Source organism: Sander lucioperca, chromosome 10 (genome assembly GCF_008315115.2).
Source record: "Sander lucioperca isolate FBNREF2018 chromosome 10, SLUC_FBN_1.2, whole genome shotgun sequence".
Classification (NCBI taxonomy): domain Eukaryota; kingdom Metazoa; phylum Chordata; class Actinopteri; order Perciformes; family Percidae; genus Sander; species Sander lucioperca.
In genome coordinates, this window is record NC_050182.1 from 32,967,156 (window position 1) to 32,993,268 (window position 26,113).

Below are 26,113 nucleotides of genomic sequence, written 5' to 3' on the forward strand. Positions count from 1 at the left end.
CACTGCAATTATTTAGACCAGACCAACACACAGGAACACAGACAGAAAGTCTCAACAGTTAGAAGATTGGTTGCCTCTAAAACTACAGCTTTAACTATAGTTAGGGTTAGGGTATAAAGAAAGCCACCAACTTAAGGTGGCTCTTTAGCATCCTTGCAGGTGCAAAGCTGGCAAGAGGTGCAAAGGCAAGAGCAGTGTCATTTTTGTTTAGCTCAAATATTTTGCACCATCCCTGCTTGGTTAAAAAAAAACAGAACAGACCCTTTTCTCTGGATACTCAAAATAATATTTTCTGTCACGCAGAAGGGATTATTATGGGGAGCTATTGGTTTTGCAGTCATGTAAACAGCTTAAATAGAAGTGAAAATGCCGGATTGCAGATCTATAAGATTGCAAAGGTTGGGCTGAGGGGCTGTACTGCTTGGAGGCCATAATTCTACCATGAAAAATAAGAGAAATCAGAAGCAGTGACACCAAGAAGCGGGATCCTGTGTGCTGGCTGAACATTGTGTGCTTTTGCCCAGTGTTCGGACACTTCAGAGGTTAGTTGACAAGTGGTTGGCTTGTACAATTAAAGGCTGTTTCATCAATACTATTGTTCCACAGGGAAAAGTAGGCATAGACCTGGGAATATAAAAAGCCATTACAGGTGGTCCGTCAAGTTAGCCATTCCTTTCTTGTGTACAGGGAATAGATATACACTTTATGGCGTACCTTGTGGCTTTTGAAACAAATGAAAACACTCTTAAAGCCTGAGGGCATTAAAGCGTATATTTATTTGAAGGCTGTAGAATTTAATATTGGGTGAAATTAAGTGAGAAGGTCACTAGAATTTTATGATACATTTTACTATGTAGTCATCAGTGCTTCACTGTCTGCTAGTGTTCGTATGCATTGTTTAAGTTTCCATTGAGTTGACTTGTTTATATAAATTCCAACTTTTACGCTACAATTAGTGTACCTGTCTTTCAAAGCCCTGTACGATAGTCTTATTTTGTTTTAGCGCACACACATTAAACATATTTATCCTTGTCATTTAAGACTTTAGGCTTCCTGTAGAAATATAATATAAAGGTCCAGGTTACAGTATGTGTTTAGATAACCTTATTTTTGACCTTCTGTCTGTCTCTGAATCATAATTGGTCGCTCAGTGTGACTTTGACACACTGCTGACTGCTAGAAAAACTTAAATCAATTCACGCGGCATGTAGAGAAATTTTGTTTGTGGTCTGTTTTAGAGGTACAATGTACCTACTACACATAGACCTAGATTGTGCGTAATGGTATCTATCATGCAGTATAATAATATCCCAAGCAAATTTCATTGTATGGAAATTTGTTTTGAGCAACATTTGAAACCTTTTGTGATTGAAAGAAAAACCTGATTTTCTCACAAGAAAGGTCACTTCATGTCAGTTCTCTTTTAAGATAATACGTGTAGACTATTACTAGAACTATTTCAGTATTGTATTGCATCAAATAAAAAAAGCAGACAATGAGCAGTACAACTGCTGCTCATGTAGGCATGACAATTTGTCACATATACGCCATAGGTAGGCCATAATTATAAAACCTTTCATTGTCGATGTGATGATGTGTCGAACAGCATTTTCAAGACTCTTGACATTCAGTACAGTGTTTATGTGTTGGTGTTTGGAATAGACTTCTGGCATGCTTTTTTCCAAATGATAATGCACTCCTATGCAAATAAAAGGAATTATCATCACATATGATCACGATTATTTGAGCTGACCCCGATCATATTGCATAATCGTTTCCTCAATGACAACAAATAGAAAGTCAATTAGATGTGGATTCATCCGCTGGCTAAATAAAGTGTCTACTAGGGCTGAAACAATTCCTTGAGTAACTCGAATAATTTGTTTACTAAAAATCATTGATGCAAAATTCTTGCCTCAAAGCTTTGTTTAATCAATGTAACTAACGTTGTAGTGCTCACTGTGTTTCCAAATAGGAAAACATTTCAACAAATCATAAAACACAACGGCAAATATGAAAACATTTCAACAAATCATAAAACAAAACGGCAAATAGGAAAACATGACATACCCTCCTGATTGGACAGACGGACTGTCTGTCTTTTAACAGGAAGGAGAGGTGAAAAACACAGAAAAGCGCCTACTTTTAACAGACAGACAGTCCATCTGTCCAATCAGGAGGGTCCGTCCTCTGCTAGATAGGCCCTACCTTTTCCGGTAGAAGTTAATGCCGTTGTGTTTTATGATTTGTTGAAGTGTTTTCATATTTGCTGTCGTGTTTTCATATTTGCTGTCGTGTTTTCATATTTGCTGTCATGTTTTCATATTTGTTGTCGTGTTTTCATATTTGTTGTCGTGTTTTCCTATTTGCTGTCGTGTTTTCATATTTGCTGTCGTGTTTTCATATTTGCTGTCGTGTTTTCATATTTGCTGTAGTGTTGCTATATTTGCTGTCGTGTTTTCATATTTGCTGTAGTGTTGCTATATTTGCTTTCATGTTTTCCTATTTGCTGTCGTGTTTTCATATTTGCTTTCGTGTTTTCATATTTGCTGTCGTGTTTTCATATTTGTTGTCGTGTTTTCATATTTGCTGTCGTGTTTTCCTATTTGCTGTTGTGTTTTATGATTTGTTGAAGTGTTTTCATATTTGCTATCGTGTTTTCCTATTTGCTTTCGTGTTTTCCTATTTGCTGTCGTGTTTTCCTATTTGCTGTCGTGTTTTCTTATTTGCCGTTGTGTTTTATGATTTGTTGAAGTGTTTTCCTATTTGCTGTCATGTTTTCCTATTTGCCATTGTGTTTTATGATTTGTTGAAGTGTTTTCCTATTTGCTGTCGTGTTTTCCTATTTGCTGTCGTGTTTTCCTATTTGCTGTTGTGTTTTCCTATTTGCCGTTGTGTTTTATGATTTGCTGTTGCGTTTTTCTATTTGCTGTTGTGATTTGCACTTCAGGGCCACCGTACAAACCCGTTGGAAAACAGGTGTCAACTTTTTCTGCTACAGCTCCTCAATACAATGCACAAAACTGCAAACTCTGCTGTACATTCACTTGATATCTTCACTAATAAACTCTCCTCTGCTCAAACCGATCGCTGCATTCACCGTCACTCTCTCCCTTGCTCCACCAGACATGACCGACACATACGTATTTTTACTTTCAAACTCGGTGTCGACTAATTTGATGTTCCAGTGCTGCTTGGGCAGAGAAGGACAGAATTTGTGACCGAGATGACAGAAACTACCGACGGAGCCAACGTGCACAGTCACAGTATCGCTCCGGAAAATTTGCTTATCTTCCCGGGTGTCCTGTTTACTTCCTGTTAGCCTTCAGAATTTACTTTTGAGGAGACAACACTTTTAGGAAATATACAGAATGGGTCATTAAGCATGATGTTTTTTTGTAATTTAAAAATAAATGTTACTTTATTTTAAATCTTTATTATTAAAGCTGTGGAACAAAATAGACACAAAATATGTACCCTCCAGAGTAGATTGAGACCCCTATGAATGATTTTATTACAAAGTGCTTTACTCAACCGAGTGTCAAGTATTAGTATTGAGATTGTGGTCAATGTATATAACAATTTTTATTTAAAGTTTTATGTTTTTGGTGTTTTTGCGTATTTTGTGTTTGTATGTACTGTATGTGTAGTTGTACTGCTGCCTGTCTTTGCCAGGACCCTCTTGAAAAAGAGATTTTTAATCTCAATGAGTCTCTTCCTGGTTAAATAAAGGTAAAATAAAAAAATAAAAATAAAAAAAGAAATTGATATGGTGCCATTTCCAAAGAAATGGCTGGTACCATCTTCTACATTTAGTAATGTTAGAATAATGGCTTGTTCTGACCTGTTGTTGATTTGTTCAAAAACATTAAAGATTGACCAACCGAAGGTATAAGGGCATGCCTAACATAATCTTTGTTGAATGGGATTGTTTTTGTTATGATTCCTTCCTCATCCCCACAGCGTTGTAAATTAAACCGGCAAAGGTTTGCAACTGTTCTTTATTGGCAGTTAAGCAGGGAAGTATGGTGCGAGTGATAGATCAGGTTGTCAATATATCAAGGTGCTACTGGTATTTTATGAAAAGATCATACTATACATCTGCTAGATGGGATACAGCTTGAATGATTCCATATCTAAAGTGTACAGTATACATGAACATTGAATGTTTGTGACCTGGACTTTACAAATAATATTAACATGTCACTAATTCTGAGGATGATAAAGATTGTTTGTATTACTTCATCTTCACAATCAGTGGTTTAAAACCTCGGTGGGGCTACAGGCATTGAGGGTTCTGTTTACACACTTATGTGATCTAGCTTGGTGCACTAAGCTTTGAGTCTAACTACAAAAGATTGTTTAATTTACTCTAAGCTAAATCAGATTCAATTTAAACATTTAGATTATACATAAATGTGGAATGTACATTCATTCCAGTTTTTAAAATGATGTCTTGACTTATTTGTTATATTGTCATATATGTCTGCTTAATGCTTAAATGCCTGTTGCTTCTGTGATAGTTAGAGCAATGCAAATATGCAATGGTGGCAACAGGCCACACAGTTAAGGCTACCATGCCATTTTGCTATAGCTAATGGGGTAATGGCTAGGTGTGTTCCACTCGTTATAACACAAATATTAGACCTAATTTTTAAATACTTCCTATCTTAAAAGAGTGGAAAAGAGTGGCTAAAAGTCTCCCCCTAATGATAAGCTACAATTATTGATGGCTGAAGTCTTGATTGGGTACTCAGCCTATCACTCATTAATGTAATATAATGTTTATAAAGAATTTCATAGCTTTATTGATTTTAGGGCACGGTCTTCTGCGCCCTTTTTACACCCATTCATTTGTATTAGATGGAGGCTGCATCAGGGGGAAGCTAGTTTTGTGTGTTTTGCATGGCTGAGACAGCGGCCATTATGAAAGAGAATACAAACTCATTATTGTCATACTGTATAGCTTAATTTGAATAATATTAAAATCTTTAACAAGTAAAAACGTATACATTTTTGCTTTTTTATTTAATAATAAATTATGCTTGCTGACTCTGAATTAAGATTTGTGGCTGGGCCCCTGCGTAGCTCACCTGCTAGAGTGTGCGCCCATATGCAGAGGCTCAGTCCTCGTTGTAGCGGCTGCAGGTTTGGTTCCGACTTGCGGCCCTTTGCTGCATTTCATTCCCCCTTTTTCTCCCCTTTCAAATCTAAGCTGTCCTATCAAATGCCAAAAAAAAAGATTTGTGGCTGGTGGGGTGCCATGACTGGCCGCTGGAACACGTACATGCAGTGCTTTGCTATTTAAAGCGTAACTCTCGCAAAAATGCAACCTATGGTCTTTTTGTGAATGTACCAGAGTCAAACTTTCGTTTAAAAGCATATTTAGGACGGAATCGCCACTTTTAAGATTTACCGTATTTTCGTTTTTCGGTGCTAGGGGCACTTTTCTGCTAGCCTCAAAATAGCTATTTTTAAAACACTAAGAAGGCTCGACACAACATGAAACTTTGCTTGAAGTATGACCAGGGTCTCTACACCTTAACGAAAGCATTGACAACATTGTTTGTGTACACAGAGTTTACTAAAAAGAAAGGTTTTGAGCAACTCACTGTAGCTGTTGTTCTTCCGGTCGCCGTCTACCGAGCCAGTCAAAAATAGTCAAAGGAGGAGAGTAAAGATGGAAAGCTCCAAAAGCTTAGTTCCATATAAATGCACGGATAATTCGTTGTTTTGTTGTTAGTGAAACACAATATTGACCTTGTAGTTGAAAAAGGAGCCTCATATAGGAATGACATTTCCTCCTATGGAGTCCGTTCATTCGCATTCGGAGATCGCCTATTTTTGACTGGGAAAATGGCGGATAGCGTAAACAACTGCTAACGTGAGTTGCTCAAAACCTTTCTTTTTAGTAAACTCTGGGTACACAAACAATGTTGTCAATGCTTTTGTTAAGGTGTAGAGACCCTGGTCATACTTCGAGCAAAGTTTCATGTTGTGTCGAGCTTTCTTAGTGTTTTAAAAATAGCTATTTTGAGGCTAGCATAAAAGTGCCCCTAGCACTCCCATTGAAAAGGCCATTTGACCAAGAAATGAAAATACGGTAAATCTTAAAATTGGCGATTCTGTCCTAAATATGCTTTTAAACGAAAGTTTGACTTGGGTACATTCACAAAAAGACCCTAGGTTGCATTTTGGCGAGAGTTACGCTTTAAATAACAAATTGTGCCTGTTTACTTAATTGCTATAACATTTGTCTTACATGAAACACACTGTTAACTTTTCCTCTGTTCTTTAAGGATTAGCAGTCACATCTGTTTTTTAGCTGATGATCACTGTCATATAGCAACCAAAGCAGAACATGAGAAAACCTTGTTAAAATCTCATCAGAAAACACATTTTGCTGCAAATATCAGTTTTCCAATCGGTCCACTTTGGCAATTTCCTGCAATTGTCTGTGCAGGATTGAAAATTGTATTGCTGTTTCAAATGGAAACATTGATTTATGGTCCCTTTTTAAAAAATCCATCCATCCATCTTCTTCCGCTTATCCGGTAACGGGTCGCGGGGGTAGCAGCTCCAGCAGGGGACCCCAAACTTCCCTTTCCCGAGCCACATTAACCAGCTCCGACTGGGGGATCCCGAGGCGTTCCCAGGCCAGGTTGGAGATATAATCCCTCCACCTAGTCCTGGGTCTTCCCCGAGGCCTCCTCCCAGCTGGACGTGCCTGGAACACCTCCTTAGGGAGGCGCCCAGGGGGCATCCTTACCAGATGTCCGAACCACCTCAACTGGCTCCTTTCGACGCGAAGGAGCAGCGGCTCTACTCCGAGCTCCTCACGGATGACTGAGCTTCTCATCCTATCTAAGGGAGACGCCAGCCACCCTCCTGAGGAAACCCATTTCGGCCGCTTGTACCCTGGATCTCGTTCTTTCGGTCATGACCCAGCCTTCATGACCATAGGTGAGGGTAGGAACGAAAACTGACCGGTAGATTGAGAGCTTTGCCTTCTGGCTCAGCTCTCTTTTCGTCACAACAGTGTGATAAATTGAGTGTAATACCGCACCCGCTGCGCCGATTCTCCGACCAATCTCCCGCTCCATTGTCCCCTCACTCGCGAACAATACCCCAAGGTACTTGAACTCCTTCACTTGGGGTAAAGACTCATTCCCTACCTGGAGAAGGCACTCCATCGGTTTCCTGCTGAGAACCATGGCCTCAGATTTAGAGGTGCTGATCCTCATCCCAGCCGCTTCACACTCGGCTGCGAACCGATCCAGTGAGTGCTGAAGGTCACAGGCCGACGATGCCATCAGGACCACATCATCCGCAAAAAGCAGCGATGAGATCCCCAGCTCACCAAACTGCAACCCCTCTCCACCCCGACTATGCCTCGATATCCTGTCCATAAATACTACAAACAGGATTGGTGACAAAGCGCAGCCCTGGCGGAGGCCAACTCTCACCTGAAACGAGTCCGACTTACTGCCGAGAACCCGGACACAGCTCTCGCTTTGGTCGTACAGAGATTGGATGGCCCTGAGAAGGAACCCCCTCACCCCATACTCCCGCAGCACCTCCCACAGTATCTCCCGGGGGACCCGGTCATACACCTTCTCCAGATCCACAAAGCACATGTAGACCGGTTGGGCATACTCCCAGGCTCCCTCCAGGATCCTTGCGAGAGTAAAGATCTGGTCCGTTGTTCCACGACCAGGACGGAATCCGCATTGTTCCTCTTCAACCTGAGGTTCGACTATCGGCTGACAAGTGTGATACCCCTGTAATTGGCACACACCCTCTGGTCCCCCTTTTTGAAAAGGGGAACCACCACCCCGGTCTGCCACTCCTTAGGCACTGTCCCCGACTTCCACGCAATGTTGAAGAGGCGTGTCAACCAAGACAACCCCTCCACACCCAGAGCTTTAAGCATTTCTGGACGGATCTCATCAGTCCCTGGGGCTTTGCCACTGTGGAGTTGTTTAACTACCTCAGCAACTTCCACCAGGGAAATTGACGACAATCCCCCATCATCCTCCAGCTCTGCCTCTACCATAGAGGGCGTATTAGTCGGATTTAGGAGTTCCTCAAAGTGCTCCTTCCACCGCCCTATTACCTCCTCAGTTGAGGTCAACAGCGTCCCATCCTTACTGTACACAGCTTGGATGGTTCCCCGCTTCCCCCTCCTGAGGTGGCGAACGGTTTTCCAGAAGCACCTTGGTGCCGACCGAAAGTCCTTCTCCATGTCTTCTCTGAACTTCTCCCACACCCGCTGCTTTGCCTCTTTCACGGCAGAGGCTGCAGCCCTTCGGTACCTTGCAACTGCCCTCGGAGTCCTCTGGGATAACATATCCCGGAAAGACTCCTTCTTCAGTCGGACGGCTTCCCTGACCACCGGTGTCCACCACGGTGTTCGTGGGTTACCGCCCCTTGAGGCACCTAAGACCCTAAGACCACAGCTCCCCTCCGCAGCTTCAGCAATGGAAACTTTGAACATTGTCCACTCAGGTTCAATGCCCCCAGCCTCCACAGGGATGCACGAAAAGCTCCGCCGGAGGTGTGAGTTGAAAGTCTGTCGGACAGGGGCCTCCTCCAGACGTTCCCAATTTACCCGCACTACCGGTTTGGGCTTATCAGTTGACAGCTCTGCCCCTCTCTTCACCCGAGTGTCCAAAACATACGGCCTCAGATCAGATGAAACGATTATAAAATCGATCATTGACCTTTGGCCTAGGGTGCTCTGGTACCAAGTACACTTATGAGCATCCCTATGTTCGAACATGGTGTTCGTTATAGACAATCCATGACTAGCACAGAAGTCCAACAACAAACAACCACTCTGGTTTAGATCAGGGAGGCCGTTCCTCCCAATCACGCCTCTCCATGTGTCTCCATCATTTCCCACGTGCACGTTGAAGTCCCCCAGCAGAACTATGGAGTCCCCCACTGGAGCCCCATATAGGACTCCATTCAAGGTCTCCAAGAAGGCCGAATACTCCGAGCTCTTGTTTGGTGCATACGCACAAACAACAGTCAGAGTTTTCCCCCCCACAACCCGCAGGCGTAGGGAGGCGACCCTCTCGTCCACCGGGGTAAACTCCAACGTAGCGGCGCTCAGCCGGGGGCTTGTGAGTATCCCCACACCCGTCCGGCGCCTCACACCCTGGGCAACTCCGGAGAAGAAAAGAGTCCAACCCCTATCCAGGAGTATGGTTCCAGAACCGAGACTGTGCGTAGAGGTAAGCCCCACCAGATCCAACTGGTAGCGCTCCACCTCCCGCACAAGTTCCGGCTCCTTCCCCCACAGAGAGGTGACGTTCCACGTCCCCAGAGCCAGCGTCTGCTGCCCGAGTCTGGTCCGTCAAGGCCCCTGACCTTCACTGCCACCCATGTGGCAGCGCACCCGACCCCAGCGGTTCCTCCCACAGGTGGTGGGCCCATGGGTTGGAGAGAGAGGTGCCACGTAGCTTTTTCGGGCTGTGCCCGGCCGGGCTCCGTGGCAAACCCGGCCACCAGGCGCTCGCTGACGGGCCCTCCATCTGGGCCTGGCTCTAGATGGGGGCCCCGGGCTTCCTCCGGGCAGGGTCACTCCATCTCTACCTCGTTTTTTCATAGGGTTTTTGAACCATTCTTTGTCTGGCCCCTCCCCTGAGACCACTTTGCCTTGGGAGACCCTACCAGGAGCACAAAGCTCCAGACAACACAGCCCTCAGGTTCATAGGGACACACAAACCTCTCCACCACGATAAGGTGAATTTAAATTGAATATCAGCTGGAAAAGAGCCATTTATTTTATGTGTTACCATCTATTATGTTTTGCACTAATACTGCAGTATATTCAACCTGTTGCTGGTTAACAGAAAAACAGTGTCAACTGTACAGTAGAGCTATAAGAACTGTAGAATATCAAGGTTGTAATTTTACTGTAACACCTTTTGTTTTAATATGTCCACCATTGTTAAACAAATTAAGAAAATTCAAAGTCTACATAGATAATCCTGATTAGGCTAATTAGTAAATATGTCCTACTTTTAACTGCAGTGAAGCGGCAGGAGGTCTGCAAATACAGAAGACATATAACTCATTTGAGCACATATTTAACTTAAACATGAATAAAGCATTGTTTTAAAGGTAACAGTTGATCCTTTTGCTGTATATGTGCTACTATTTACATTTACCACCATAGTTAGCCTTAAGAAAGTAGCAGTGTAGAACTCCACGTTAGTCACCCAAGCTTAAACAGAGGAGGTACTGTTTTTCAGTTGCTCTCCCTCTCTCTTGCTTTCCTTTCCTCTTTCCATCTCACTGCCCCCATACCCTAATACCCTAAGCTTCCCAACTGGCCTTGCAAATAACCCAAGAAGGTTAACTGGCACCTGGCTACAACCTGTGAGAACACTAGCCTCTTTCTATCCATGCACGACAGCAGATGAGCTGCTTTAACCCTGCAGCAGAAGGCGTATTTAAGAAGTGGGTGTATGTATTTGTATGTGTGTGGAGCTTGGGTAAACAGGAAAGCACTCTACATGCTACATTAGAGGTGTCAGGTTTGAAGTGTGAGAGATTGTCCCAGTTTCTGCTTCTTGTATTCAAGGGATCGACTGTTAAGTGCACAACACTGTAATAGGTTTAAGTGCCCAATACAGTATGCATTCCTTCTTCCTTTTCTCTTTTGCAATTTAGTCTTTAGCTTGATATCGAATACCTCGCAGAGCCACCCTGATTTTTATATTCATTGGTTATTTTTTGATGCCACTGATGTAGCTGTTCATAAATAAACTTCACTTTAGCAAGCAGTGTTGGTGGGGATCAGACTTGGGTCATGCGCTTTCTTTCCCCACAGGACTGTCAACACTGATATTTTATTTCCGTCTATTTTCTTTTCTTGTGCATCCATCTCTCTCGTTCTCTTTGTCATTATCTTTTTTTCCGCTTCCCTCTGCAGTTGTGTCATAAGTGTGTTTATTTCTCCACAGGTGTCATTCTTCCTGTTCATTGTGTTTGTGGTTTACACCATGCTGCCGTTCTCTATGCGGGAAGCCATCATCGCCAGCGTCCTGACCTCCGCCTCACACACCATTGTGTTGAGTGTCTGCCTGTCAACCACAGCTGATCACATGGAACCAGTAGTGTGGCAGGTAAGGTGATCAAACACACGTTTGGGTTAATAGTAGTACATTAATTTGTAAATTAATCATTATTAATTGACTAGTGTATAATTGTGTGTCACAACAGAAATATTTATTTCTTGCCGAGTTAGATGAGATTACTACCACTCTACAGTTCCCAGGGAGCACTGCTATCCAGTAGATACTAAAGGGGCCAAGGTTATAATCGTTAACGAAAACGAACGAAATAACGAAAACTAGGTGGGAAAAAACATTGTCGTTAACCGAAATAAAAACGAGGCATTACAAAATGAAAAATAACTAACTTTTAGTCAGGAACACTCTCGTCATAGATTTAACCATTTATTGCAACAAATGGAAATACAGTTATACTTGGCGATGAAGGCTCTGTTCTGATGATGCTCCCTGGATCAGCCAAGCCGCATGCTAAGATGACACAGGGAGCAAGCTGCTGAGACACCCCTGTACACAAGAGTAGGCCCAATCCAAGACATCAAAACAATTTCAGACATAGTTATGATGACAAAAACTGGGAAGGTGGAGGCTGGGGTGGTGGAGGCAAGCTTTGCCAGCATCTGCGGTGTGCGGCAGCATTGGAGTGGCAGGAAGCAGAGAGGAATAGGGAGACATTTAAGTGGACCGCCTGATGTGAAAATGGCTGTGATTGGTTGTGACTGGCTGGAATGAAAATTCAATTAGTGGGCCTATGACTTTCATGTCCTGCATGAACTAACGCAATGCTTAATACAACTGTAATGTCTGTTTTCAAAACTAACTAAAATAAAATAAAATAATCAAGTAAATGTTAGTTAGTTTTAGTCTTTGTCAATGTCTTTCATAGGGCAAATAACGTTATATCTTTCAGAGCTGACATTTCCGACCATAGACCTGTTTTATACAGTCTATGCCATAGACATACTGTATATAGTTTCCGACTGGGAACCCAGAAATTCCGACATTCCATATCAAATTGAACACAACATAGTCCATGCCCCTTGCCTGGCGTCATAGTGGTACCGAAAGTCGGAAGAAAGCGGCAGAGTCCTATTTGATTATGACTGTGGCAGATAAAAAAAGTGTCTTGCAGTGGAAGGTGGTAAAATATGTGGACAATTTTTTAAAGGGAAAAATCCCAAGAATTTAAAAAGTACATTTGAGAATGCGCACAAGGAGGCTAACCTAGTTTACCTTAACAAGGTAAAGGAGAACGCAAAGCCCCCTTTCCCCGAAACAGAAGATAACCCCGGTAAAGGGCATGGATGTATGGGTACAGGGCCAGCAGCATGACAGAGACAACAGCAGGACAGAGAACACTACAGGAGGGCTTTCACCGGCGACCCGACACCAAAAGCGGGAGGAAGCGTGGGTTAATATGTGTATTGATACTGGGATGTCTACACAACTGTGTGAGTCGATTGACTTCATAAAGTTTGTCACTTTACTCAAACCAAAGTTAAAAACAGCTGTTCATGTATGTCTTCTTTAGTCTATTGTCAATTTAGGTTTTTTCCTGGCACACGTCACTTACACATTTTGCACTTACTGCAGCGTCTTGTGTAGACTGTTAACATATTTATGCTCATCATATGTACATTTTATGTACTGGTATTATTGTTGAATACATTGTGAATGTATATTTCTAATATTGTATGATCTTTTTGTTGAGTTATTACACAATACATTTTCTGATCTTCTTGAATCTTGCCCCTGACAAATAACCCATATTACAAAAAAGACTAAAACTAATAAAAACTAAACTAAACTAGGAAACCCACTTTAAAAACTAATTAAAACTAAACTGAATTTGAAAACAAAAATTCAAAACGAAATAAAAATAAAAACTAATGAAAAATGCGAAACTATAATAACCTTGGAAGGGGCTCACTGTACTTGAAGCAACAAACATACATGATGCTGTTTTATACTCTAAACAGGCATCCTGCTGCCAGACAGAGATGCAAGTCAGGTTTTCTGTCAGGGGTCTTATGAAACTTTATAAACATATCCTGTATGTCGCTGTATAATCAGCTTTTTTAAACCTTGTAACCTTTATATATTGTTACAGGTAGACATAGCTACCCCATATTATCCATAATCGATGGGAAGTGCAACCACTGTAGTTTTTTTGTTTTTATTTTTATTATCCAGATTGAACCTTAATGGAATTGTTTTTCCTTTCCAGACATTTAATGTTTCCCCATTCTGCTCATTTCTGGTAATTTTAAACATATAGTCTGTATTTTTAGCAAGCAAACAAATGTGACCTTTAAACTAAAACTGATTTAGCATAGCAGGTAAGCGATAGAAATTCTAATGTGTTTTTTATACTTTATTAGAAGGTCACTCTATTTCCAGCAGTATTGCTGTTTCAAGCGCAACATGTTCAGGCAGTTGGCATATGCTGGGAAAGACAAAGAAATAACAATATCATGAAATGCAGGCTTTTATTCATTTGAGCTCATTCAAAGCTGATTCCAAAAGTCAATGATTGCCAATAGACCTACGGCTACTTCCAGCTAATACATAAAGAAAACAACATTAGTTTAACAAGCATGTCACAAAAGCCACACCTCAGTGGTAATCATATATTTGAAAGTCCAGCATGCAATTTAACATTTCACAGCCACAAAGGGCATTTCTAGCATACAAAAAGGCCTAGTAATTGTTATTGTACTATGTTCTCATCTCAGCCATGACCTACATGTAAATTGCTCTTCTCTACGCTTTTTCTTTGTGTATTGCTGTTTGTCAGCCCCAATGCTCAATCACAGTCTGACTAAATTGTCAATTGTTTCTACACAACAAAGAATGTATTATAAACTGTTATTCATCTTAATGTTAGTTACAATTTTCTATCATACAGTATGACTGCCATTCTAAGATTCTTTCCAGGCATCACTAAATGATTGATATCCTGTGTTCAGCATTCCAGCTTTTGGACAATAAAAGGTTGAAAGAACTTCCAAAGCCTCTCTGAGCATGAGGGCAACAATAACAATCAAATCAAATCTCTTTTAAAAAATAAATCAAAAGGATCATTTATAGCCTAGTATTCAAAATACATACTGTCCTTCAGATAACAGGAAAACATATCCTGTGCTCATAGACATACAACATAATACACATAATTGTACTCAATGTACTATATTTCCTACTCTTAAACCTTCATAATAATTCTCTATTGCCTCTGTGAACTCTGCCGTGATGGCCTCTTATTTGGTCTACTTATCTTTCATGTGTAACTGTAGCATGGGCATACTGGCATCTGGGCAGCCTGGGGCTGTAAGTTACATGGTCACTATCTGTCAGTCCCTGTTGTGCATCAGGTCAGTTTGCCTGTCAGCATAAATCCAGTGGAAAATCTGCCAGGGAGGAGTGTCCTTTAAGGAAATCTCCCTTGTAGTAAAATTGGATAGTTTCATTAAGTGTGAAAGCATAAAAAGGATGTTCTGAAAAATTAATTACTACCTACTTGAATTATGGGCAATTAGTTAATTAGTTAGTAAGCTATTTCCATCATTCAAATATTTATTGGCAAAACAAATGTTTTTTTGGTCTCAAATAATACATGGTAAAATGTGGTTCTCAAATATTTTATGTGACTCATTTATTTGTGAGATTTTCTACTTTAATTATAAATGCTTGCATCATATATACTAAAGGGTGGTAGTCTTTACTCAAAAATAACTCACAACAGCAGTTGAATTAAAATATCGTATTTAATTTCTGTGCCATGAATTTGAGAGGATGATGTCCATATATATATATATATATATATATATATATATATATATACACACACACACACACACACACACACACACACACACACACACACACACACACACACACATATATATATATATATATATATATATATATATATATATATATACACACACACACACACACACACACACACACACACACACACACACACACACATATATATATATATATATATATATATATATATATATATATTGTGTATATAGTTTGTTGTAGAAATGCTAAGCATTTTAGGTATGTATCATATATGTAATGTTTGGGGGAAGTGTCGTTTAAGAAAATATAGAGGGACTGGCAGGCAGAGAAGAGAAGAAAACAAAACACTTTAAATTGGACTGAATTGAAATGAAGTGTGATGCATTTTGATTGATTTGATAAGGAAGATATAGAATTGTCAGTGACTATTTTCTTTTATCTGAAAGATGACAGTGACCGACATATTAGGAAGGCATTCCTAATATTGTGTACAGTCTGTGTGTGTCAAGTTGCAAAGGAATTATTGGAAGAAGACAGATTGCTGCTCAATCGGCAGTCAAGATGGCCTGCTGGGCTAGAAGTGGCATTGCCAAGGAACGAAATGCCCACTAGTAAACACAGACTCCGCCAAATCCTAGCAGCTTTATGTTTCCATCCACATTTTATTTGTTAATCAATGACAGTCATGTTGTTTTCTATCAGTTTGTTGACTTGCCAAGTCTGTATTTATTGTTATGATGATGATGATAACAGGGTATGCATTAGGCATAATGTATTATGCTACAAATACAGTAGGTGTGTACAATATGTGGAATGAAGTGCAACAGTGCCTTGACACGACTGTCCCATACATGTCCTGAAAAATGGGTCCATACAGTAAATTTTAAATTATGCACTTAATGGACATTCCAGACGGCTGTAACCAGTACATACATTTGCTAAAAGACAGACAAGCCAAACCATTAAAGCACTTAAAACTAGTTTTAAAAAGCAGAAAGTTGATGAAAATAAATGGACAGTGATGATACTTGACCTTTCTTCTATACAGGATTTTTAAAAGTACAATTATGAAATGATTCAAGCATGTTACTCTTTTCTTTTTTTCATCTGTCACTAGTGCTATTTAACACACATACAGTAGAAGTACATTCTGTGTGCCATGGAAACAGGACCCTGAGTGGCTTAGTTCTTAAGGGGGAATAGTGAATCCAATATCCTGATGTTTACTCGTTTCAACAATTGTAGTAGTGGGACTTATGTCTTGACTTACGTATGTCCGTGAAAAGTGCTTTATCATTACATTTTACTTACTTTTTTTTTATTTTTCAAAAACAAATTAGTAACTTTATCAGTGTTTGGACAGGTGAAAATCAGTCAACAATTCAAAAAACATGGAGAAAATTGTATTATAAAAATAGGTATATTATACAAAATGTACCTAATATACATCTGAATTAATATAGTATTATGTGAGTATTTTTGCATAAATCTGACTGAGACAACTTTTTAAGTGATTCAGGCCATGAAAAGGCATTAGCTAAATAAATGCTCAAGATATGCATTGTAATATGAACACTTAACAAATAACTCCCACACTTAAAAGCAATACACCCTTGAGGAAATAGGATATAAATGGTCATTATTAAATTGTCTTTCTATATCTTTAGCTCTGAAATGTATGTCTGCATCGATGCGACACAGATACTCAGAGATCCTAACTATCTGCTAATGTACAAAGGCATCTAAGTAATCTACCACTTATCATTATATGTAGCCTGATTTGATCAGTTCCTTGAATTTCCATTCTGTTGTAAGCCAAATTTGATTAGAAGCCATTTTCTTTGTGTATTTCTATAATGTTCTGCTTTGTGTGAGTGAGAAACAGTACATAGAAACAAGAATACATACACACCTGTCTGTACTGTCCATATGTCCCTCTTTCCATAAGGAAGATTTTGGGTATCATTCTTCCAGAAAATTGCGTGTGTGTGTGTTTGTGTGTGTGTGTGTGTGTGTGTGTGTGTGTGTGTGTGTGTGTGTGTGCGTGCGGGTGCTGTATATTTGTGCTTTTGTGTGTGTCAGACAGAGAGTGCATGCATGCATTTTCTTCTGTGTTTCTCTGGCAATATGCCAGTGTCGGTTCAACCCTTTGTTTTGGGACAGCATCAGGCCTACAAGCTCCTTTTTTTAGATAAGAGCAGGGAGGTTGGGTGACAGGATCCTCTAAGGCTTATGTGTCTGAGAAACTACATTGGAGTTGCAGACCTTTTATTTTGACTCTTAAAGGCATACTATGCAACTTTTCCAGCTTTGGTAGGGGGACCGAACTGGCGGGACGACGCTTCGGTCCCCCTACAGGTTGTCTCATTGGAACTGTAGCTCGCGAAGCTGGAAAAGTTGCATAGTATGCCTTTAACTGGAATTGTGAATAAAATGTCTCTCTGAATGCATTTTTCATAAATTGCTTACAGAGTTTGGGGTATTAAGGTCACTGGTTCAGATACTGTAATCGGTTGGGAAGAAGTTGGTGAAGAAGTTTAATGATTCATTCTGGGCTATCCCTGAAACAGCTGCTGTTGTTTAGAGGCACTAACATCTTGAAGACTGCAACAAAAAGGCCAGTTGGGTTTTGTCTTAATACTTCTAGTTATTCTACGAGATATTCTGTTGTTGATGTACACATGCTACATTTAACTGTTACAGTAATGATTTCTTGCCCAACATTTTACAGCTTAAAGTGGACCTATTATATAGCATTTACAGGTTCATACTTGTTTACATGCTTTACTGTTCAAAATCACTTTTCTCATACTGCCCATGGCTGCTGCACCTGTATTCACCCTCTGTATGAAATGCTCTGTTGGAGCACCTGTCTCTTTAAGCCCCCCTCACGAAAAAGCCCAGTCTGCTCTGATTGGTCATCGCATGTCTGCGAGTCTCTGATGCTCCGCTGTGTTGTTTCACTCTAGAGCCTTAGACTGACTGCAACGGAGTATATAGCAGGACTTTCTACTGTGAAAAATCACCAATAAAGACTTCCAAACCAAATACTACACAACCCAACATGTTCCAGAAGTAATGTGACCCGAAATTGGGGAGAAATGACCAACATTGGCCGCCAAGATTACAGCTATCTGGTGTTATAGAATATAGCATCACTTTCTACCATCAAAAGCTTCTAAACAAAATACTACCCAACCGGAAATGTTTCAGGAGTAATGTGACCAGGAATTGGGCAGAATTTAACAACATCGGCAGCCAAGATTACATCTTTTACTGCCGTTAGCATGCAGCTACATGCGACAATGTTAACACCGCAGTAGCTAAAAAAAAAAAAAAAACTCCAGTCTTGCCTGGCTGGAGCAGATGACCAATAATAGAAGACCGACTTGGAGTTGCGCAACACTTAGCCGAGAGTAGAAAAAACTAGGGATGTCCAGATCCGATCACGTGATCAGAAATCGGGCCCGATCACGTGGTTTCAGACTCGATCGGAATCGGACGTTACCTCCCGATCAGGACTCGGATATATATGTATATATATTCTCATTTTTTTTTAACACATCTATAGTTATGCGGTGGCAGAGAGTTAGACTCTTTTGACTCCACACAGAAACAGCAACGCGTGCAGCATGACATCACTTTGTTGCAGAGACGCTATTGGTTAAATGCCGGCAAAGTAGAACACGGAAGCAGCTTGAAGCAGAAAGCGCGAGTATGTCTGCGGTCTGGAGGTATTATAAAGTTGATGACAACAACATTGCCATAGCAAACTGTGAGATATGTAACAGAAGTGCTCTGTTTGTTAACAGAGTTGTTGAATGTTAAAATAAGGTGAATTAAATAAAAAATAAGGAACATCCTCGATCTGTTTTTTCGCTCTTCTTTATTCTTTTTTTATATATTATAGAAGTATCGGATCGGGACTCGGTATCGGTAGATACTCAAAATCAAATGACTCGGACTTGTGGGCAAAAAAACCTGATCGGGACATCCCTAGAAAAAAACGTTGAAACCGTCTGAACGTTTTAGCTCATGGGGATTTCTCTGAAATACGTTTATCTCATTACATAACATAACATGAAAATCCAACATTATGACATTTTAGAATGTGACAGGAAATCTGGAAAAGCATAATAGTTCCACTTTAAGACTGTATTTGTATCAGGCATATTTAGATTATCTTTAACCATACCAATGGCAACAGAAAGTGTTGTTTTTGTCTGCTTACTTAAAGTTACTGTATGTAACTTTTTAATGTTTCTGAAACTGTGTAACTTTTTATCTAATGATCTTAAATGACCTGTAACAGCAAACGAGACAGTGAAAAGAACGCTATTTTTATATAGGTTTTTATTAATGCCTTTGCCCAGGTCCTTTACTTGTGTAAAGCATCCTTGGGTTTCATAGATTGCGCTATATTAATCTAAGTTATTATTACATTTGTTGCTACGACAAACTCTTAATGCTTTGGCTCGTGACACAGTGACAGTGATAACGTGACCCGGTTTAGCTCACGATACATCCTGGCTAAGTTACCGTATGCAACACTTGAGATGCAATGATGTATCTGTAACGATAAATGATTGTAAATGATTTTCTGTCTGGGCAAAACATTCATCGCAACCGTATGACCTTCAGGCAATGCTAACTCGGTAATAGAGTACTGTAAAAAAAAAAAAAAAAAATCTTTACGACAGCAGGTGTAGTAAAAACAATAACGCCAAAGCGGCCACTAGAGTCAACACAAACTGAAAGTTACAAATAGCCACTTTAAAGGGGCGCTATGCAGTTTTGGCCATTTCTTTGCTGTTTTCTCGCTTTTTGCTCGCAGGTTTCTCTATAGAGCTCCCCCTACAGCTATCTATCGGAATAGATATTTGGCAGCTCCTATGTTTGCTCGTGTCTGACTCCTCGCTCGGTCAGTCTGTCGTTTCCTCTTTCTCTGTTCCTAGCTTTCTGCTTCTTTTTTGTCGGCTCAGCCATGACAATAGTGTGAAAAACTCCATCGTTACCTTGTTAGCCGGTTCCTGAATGGGCGTATGTGTGCAGTGCTGTGAAGCAATTCGTTAACATCGTGAGACCTGATATCACGCGATACTTCCTGATGCTGAGGCCGGCAAGGTGAGGAGGGTTGCAAGGGTGGTTTTTCCGCTCACAGACGAGACGACCACCATTCAACTCGAAAAAAGTCATATAACCATTCCAATGACTCCGAAGCTGTTCAGTTAAGGTAAATTAAGCATAGTTCCCCTTTCAGGAAAATGGCCGAATAAACCTCTTATGGACATAAACTAGCACATTGTTGCTCAAGTACATCATGAAGGCCCCTGTAAAAGAACTGTTTGACATTTCGGGAAATATGCCTATTTGCTTTCTTGCCGAGAGTTGGATAAGAAAATCCACCACGTCTGTACAGTAAATGTGAAGCCATCTCCAGCAGTGTCTCTGCTGATTGCCCGGCAACCTCACGTGACGATAAGATCCAGGAGGTGACTGTGCCTGGCCAAGAACCACACAAACCCTCGTAAAACCACAACATATCGTTTGTACACTTTGGGTTATGAACAGATGAGACTAGCTGTTTCCAGTCTTCATGCTGAGCTCAGCTAACTTGCTGCTGGCTACATATTTACCATATAGACGTGTGAGTATCAATATTCTCAGCATGAAGTGAATCAGCGTATTTCCCAAAATGTCAAACTATTCCCTTAGAAGCCCACATGTGCATGCACATACACACATACTCATATTCAGTAGACATGCATTTTTTGGTATGTTTAATTTTTAATTTACTTTAATCTCATATAATTTAAATATTTCACACTCACTGAGCAATTTGTAGAACAAGAAAACACAAGTCTATCCTACCAGAGATTTGTAAATGTCAGCCATTAAATGTCCACGTCGCACATTGCTCTAGTGTGCATACAAACTGCCAAGTAGGTATTAAGTGAGAGGGAACCATGCTGACATCTCCGCTTTGTCAAGTCCATTAAACTTTACAGTGCTGGCTCATTGGAGTCTTAACCAGCTCATTCATTGAAGAGGTGAAAGCCCCATGTTGGGTCCAGATTTATGTTCATATAATACTTACTGTAATAAATATTTAATTACTTTTTTCCTTTCCTGCATGGTGTGTACATCAGTCATTTATTGTTACATTATTATATTGGTATTTTCCAAAAACTATATTCTTCTCTGTTACTAACACGTGGGAAGAATGATCTGGCTACTTGATATAAAAATATATTTAGTCTTTTATATTAGTATTTCTACACAGCTCTGCTTTACAGCAGTCACATGCTCTTTAAGGATAAAACATGTTTTATGTAACAAATATCACTATTTTGAAGTCAATAACATTTATAATGAATGTATCTGTTGAACTTTGGAATACTCCAAATATCAAAATATCCAAACTGATGTTAAAATCAGTGATGTGAATAGTTTACAGCAATTTCAAAATTCACCCTCTGTATTTTTATATCATTACCTATCCTCTTAGACCCAAAACAATTTTCATTTGCATTCTTTGTTAAACAATTTTGAGTGTAAAATCACCATTATTTCTTTGCATTACTCACACTCTATTTAAGCTTCATCTAATAGAATTCCACATAGACTCTTAGCAGTAGCAGCTGTTGCATATTACATGCATTGCCTGTTTAAGGGGAAGTTAGGCTTTATTTGAATCCAAATGAAAGTATTTTGCTGACTTGATATTTATCTTTCATTGGTTTCTCTTTTCCCTTTTTTTTAATTTGAAAATCTAGCTTGAAATCCCACTTCACTTCTCTCTTGAGAATTGTTGATAATTGTATTTTGTTGACTAGTGAGTCAGTTTTACTTGTGGTAATTTCTGTTGAAGAGATCATGTAAGCTAGTCTGCTGGATGTCTGTTGCCAACAGGCCATTAAACAAGATTCACCTTCCCAGTGATCTGCAGCATGTTATAAAATATCAGACTCTTTTTGCTGCTTAAAAGAAGATAAACTCCAGTAGAGAAATGCGCCCCATTTATCTTTGCATTCTGCTGTCAAGTATTGTCCAACTTTACTAGTGAGAACCGGCTTCTTGAAAGCAGTGAGTAAGTTGTCAATCTTCCCAGACATAGACTCTTTTTTTACCACCTCCACTCCCAGTAACCACAAAGAAGAAGCCTGGTGATTTACTTACATCACATGTACGTATTGAGGACTACAAAACGGCAAACGCAAAGTACTAGTGCAACACAATTTTAATTAAAAGAGAAAATAAATGCGTACCTGATTTAATTGATAATTATGAGGATGCTTTAAGGTTACTTAAAGTGAGATTATACAATATTGCATACAATATATAGGCTGTATGAAAACCCTTTTTTATAAAGCAGCTTAAAAAGGCCCCAGTCCATCTTCTTGTGCCTGCTTTCAGTCATCCAGTGTACTTGTCTGAACCCATTGCTCTAAACACTACTCTGTAGCACAAAGTTCAGACTGTTTTGTCCGACTTGCTATGAAATATAAACAGTTGTGAACTAAGCCAGGCTTGTAAATGTATTGCCTTTAATCTAGAGACAATAATGTTCAGTCTTTGGAAATGCAGAGAGGAGATAATAAATTCAGTGCATAGTGAATACAGTGAAAAGATGTGAACATAAACCAAGCCAGCAGACCTCATATGCACATGGTCTCTGCCCCTGATGTTTGCTTTTGTCAAATATAAAGGAGAAACCGGTACATTGATGGTTTGCAGTACATTCATCTAATATATTTAGAACAGCATTTAGAGTACAGAGTGTGAACATACAAATCAGATCCTGTTTTCTGTGTTTCCAGTGTGGGTATTGTACTCATAGTTGAAGTTATTGCTTGTTCTAATTATTGGTTGTGCATTATTTTATAGATGTTATGAACAAGTTGTTGAACTGTGCTAATAAAACAGCAGAAAATGTCATGTATACTGTTAGCAAAAGGATGAGAATTGTAAAGACAAAGTTTGACGCCATATATTAAAATCATCTATATGCAGATCATCTGTAGCTGTGTGTGTGTGTGTGTGTGTGTGTGTGTGTGTGTGTGTGTGTGTGTGTGTGTGTGTGTGTGTGTGTGTGTGTGTGTGTGTGTGTGTGTGTGCGCGTGCGCGCCTGCGCTTTCTCTGGCTTGCAGCTCTACAATACATAGACTAGTAAAAAAGATTCACTGATGTAGGTTTTCTGTTTCAAAAAGTCTGATTTTTTTAACGCAAAACCTACCCTGGTTGTCTACTGGCAGTTGACTGATAGGATTATTTAAAATACATAAACTAAACAAATCCCATAAACGTTTGTGAGCTGAAAGATACATGATGTGGGCATTTATACTTTAGTTTTTTGCTTGGAGAATTTTTACTGATTTTTACTGTTTCTTCTTTGTGCAAAAGGTCACAGGCTTATTCTCCCGGTGCTGTAATGTCAAGCATATTTACGTCAAAAGGAGAGAGCAAATTGCCAGTGGTCAGTGTGACAAGAAGGTCACCATTATGCTGGAAAGTAAGACGAGACTGCAAGTGAAAGGGAAATTGGTGAAAATGAGACAAGGCAGGGAAACGAGAGAGAATGGGAAGTATGAAGGAGGGTTCAGGAGCGGGAGAAAATAATCTTTTTTAAGATGCGATGGGAGAGAACCATTAAATTGTCCATTTGCAAAATATTGAGCGCAAGGTTATTAGGGCCCCTTGGTCTTTATGCCTTCACCTGTCATCACTGGGCCACATCCTATCATAATAGCTACTGTAATGGGGCTTCCTGTGTAGTGCTGCAATAAGGGATGCATGAAATGTGAATGAAGGTAAAGAACGGTTTTGAAATGAAAATAAACAGAATGGACTGCACTTCTCACAGTTTGCCACTTTGTGGGTATACGGAGGAGCTTTGGTTGGAGTAAGCATTTATCCTTCTGTGTCATATTTAATTTAATTTTGTATTCTCTGCTGTTAGTGGGATATTGACTGAAAAAGGGGGATAGCGTACGCAATGAGTTCCACACATGCAGGGGCAATACAATTGCTGTTATCTTTATATTTTGTCCTTGGATGTGAGCCTTTTCTATTTATCCATTACTTATGGTAAACCACTGAATGCAATACAGCATGTTTGTAAGCATCACTTACAGTATGTGCCATGAATACATAATTGACTCCTTTTATCTGTTGAACAAAGAGTCACGCCTGACAATGTGAATGCAAGACTGGAAGTATACAGCTGTTGTGTGTAATTCTGTGTTGTGTGTAAACATGCTAACATTTACAGGTTAGCATGTTGTGTTAAGTTGAAATAATGCTGAGGAAGTACCAAATGTGGAGATATTACTGTCTTGTTGATAGACGAGATTTATGGCTTTCAGCAATTAGAAAACTACAAATGCCATTGTTTCAGTTAAACTTGATCAAAGTTGGGAGATCCCAGAGTTCACAAGGCTGTCCAGTGGTAATCTCATCATTGAGTGTCAGATTTCAAATGTTAGCTCTAGATGTGTAAAGTGTGAGTATGATTAACAGCAGCTTAATCACTTGAATCAAATAGAGCCTGTAGTTGGGGGGGTAATAACACTAATTAAGAAACAGACCGGATGTACGGTGAACATGAACCCAATGGACAATCTATTTATATAGACAAGAGGTGCGGACACACCATTAGCCACTGGGTTTATATACATTAGTTTTTATTTTTTTAAATACTTTTTTAGCAGGGTAGAAGGAAGATTGATCAAGCCACAGTAAAGCTGATGCAGGGAATATATCACACTAGTTTTAGGTAATAAACAACTGAGCATTGGTAGTATAGAGGGCACACACATCTAATTGCCCTATCTACTGTATTTCTCTATCTCTGTGGAAACAGTTTCCTTAAATAACTGATTCACAAGAAAATGAAGTAAGCTGTGTTGTTTATGTATGCCACATTGCCCTTAGAATAAATACAGTTCAGTGTGCGGGGCTGGATGTTGACATCGCTGCAGAATCTCAGTTGCCAGGGCTTAGTACCCTTTACTTAAGAGGTTTTTCTTTTGCCTTCCTTTCATGCCATAAAAACTCATTGCCCTCTTAGGACTTAGAATTCCTAAAGCACAATACTGCTTCCATATTGGGACATGAGAAAACGGCTGTTTTATGACTGTTGCCACGGAATAAAATGGCTTTTCTGATACTGCCTATTCATGTACAATAGTTAACACACCAACAGATGTGTTGAATATATTCCCTTTCACAGCTCTATTTCTGCTCTTTCAAATAAATGCCGGATTACTAGTCACGCATTCATATATTTTACTTGAAGATTATTTTTGTCTGATATTTATCTAACACCAGCTTTGTCTGTCCTCTGTTTCTGTACAGATTTTGGCCAATATTATCATTTTCTTGTGTGGCAACATGGCGGGGGCGTACCATAAACATCTGATGGAGTTGGCACTTAAACAGACTTATCAGGACACCTGCAACTGCATCAAGTCCCCAATCAAACTGGAGTTTGAGAAGAGACAACAGGTAAAGTGGTGAACAAATCTTAATGACCAGTGAGCCAGTGAAAGTCAGGCCGGCAGTGAGTGATTGAGTACATGTTGTGGTCTTGCTGGTGATAAGGGTGGTGTTGATTACAACAATGATGGGGAATGAAAATATACATTTAAGTAATGGATTATGTAAGATGAATGAGAGTGTGGCAGAGATGATGATGATGACAACGACAGAACTGTCTGTAAGGCAACAAATTAAACAGTAGATTAATTTAAACATTATGGCACACCCAGGACTTGATATTTAATCCAGATCAAAATAACTAATGTTGATCCAAAAAGGTTTTTTGAGTTGTTTCATTAAAATACCCTCACTGAAACTTCATCCATAATTTATTTTGTCGTTGTATCAATGTAGATGTGTGTCTCATACACCTGCACTGTGTCGTAATGGTGTTAAACAGTCCCTCTGTAGGCATGTACCATTTATCTTCTTGCAGACTTTTACCTAATGTTTGAGTCATCATGATCTCTGCATATAGCTGTCAGTGCTTGATTCCTGTGGTTTAGGAAGGGAAGGAGTCCACAGAGGATTTGTGTCCTGTTTTACAGAATGTGGTATCTGTTAATGACCTTAGTTAGTGTAATGATGGTGTTGAGTCCCTGGAGCCTATTGCATGTGCTAAATTCTCTGTAGTAAAAGCTTTTTAGGATCCTATGACGGCTGGCTGAAATCTTTGCAGT

The 26,113-nt window shown here is 39.8% G+C and overlaps 1 protein-coding gene across 2 annotated transcripts in view; it reads left to right on the forward strand.

Annotated features, from left to right (window-relative positions):
• adcy2a (adenylate cyclase 2a) overlaps nucleotides 1–26,113 on the forward strand; it is a 107,190-nt gene that overhangs the window by 38,009 nt on the left and 43,068 nt on the right. For both annotated transcript variants that reach the window (XM_031298638.2, XM_031298640.2), the window contains exons 4-5: nucleotides 10,977–11,138; nucleotides 25,251–25,400. In XM_031298638.2, coding sequence (XP_031154498.1) covers nucleotides 10,977–11,138; nucleotides 25,251–25,400 — 312 coding nt within the window. The remainder of the gene's footprint in view (nucleotides 1–10,976; nucleotides 11,139–25,250; nucleotides 25,401–26,113) is intronic.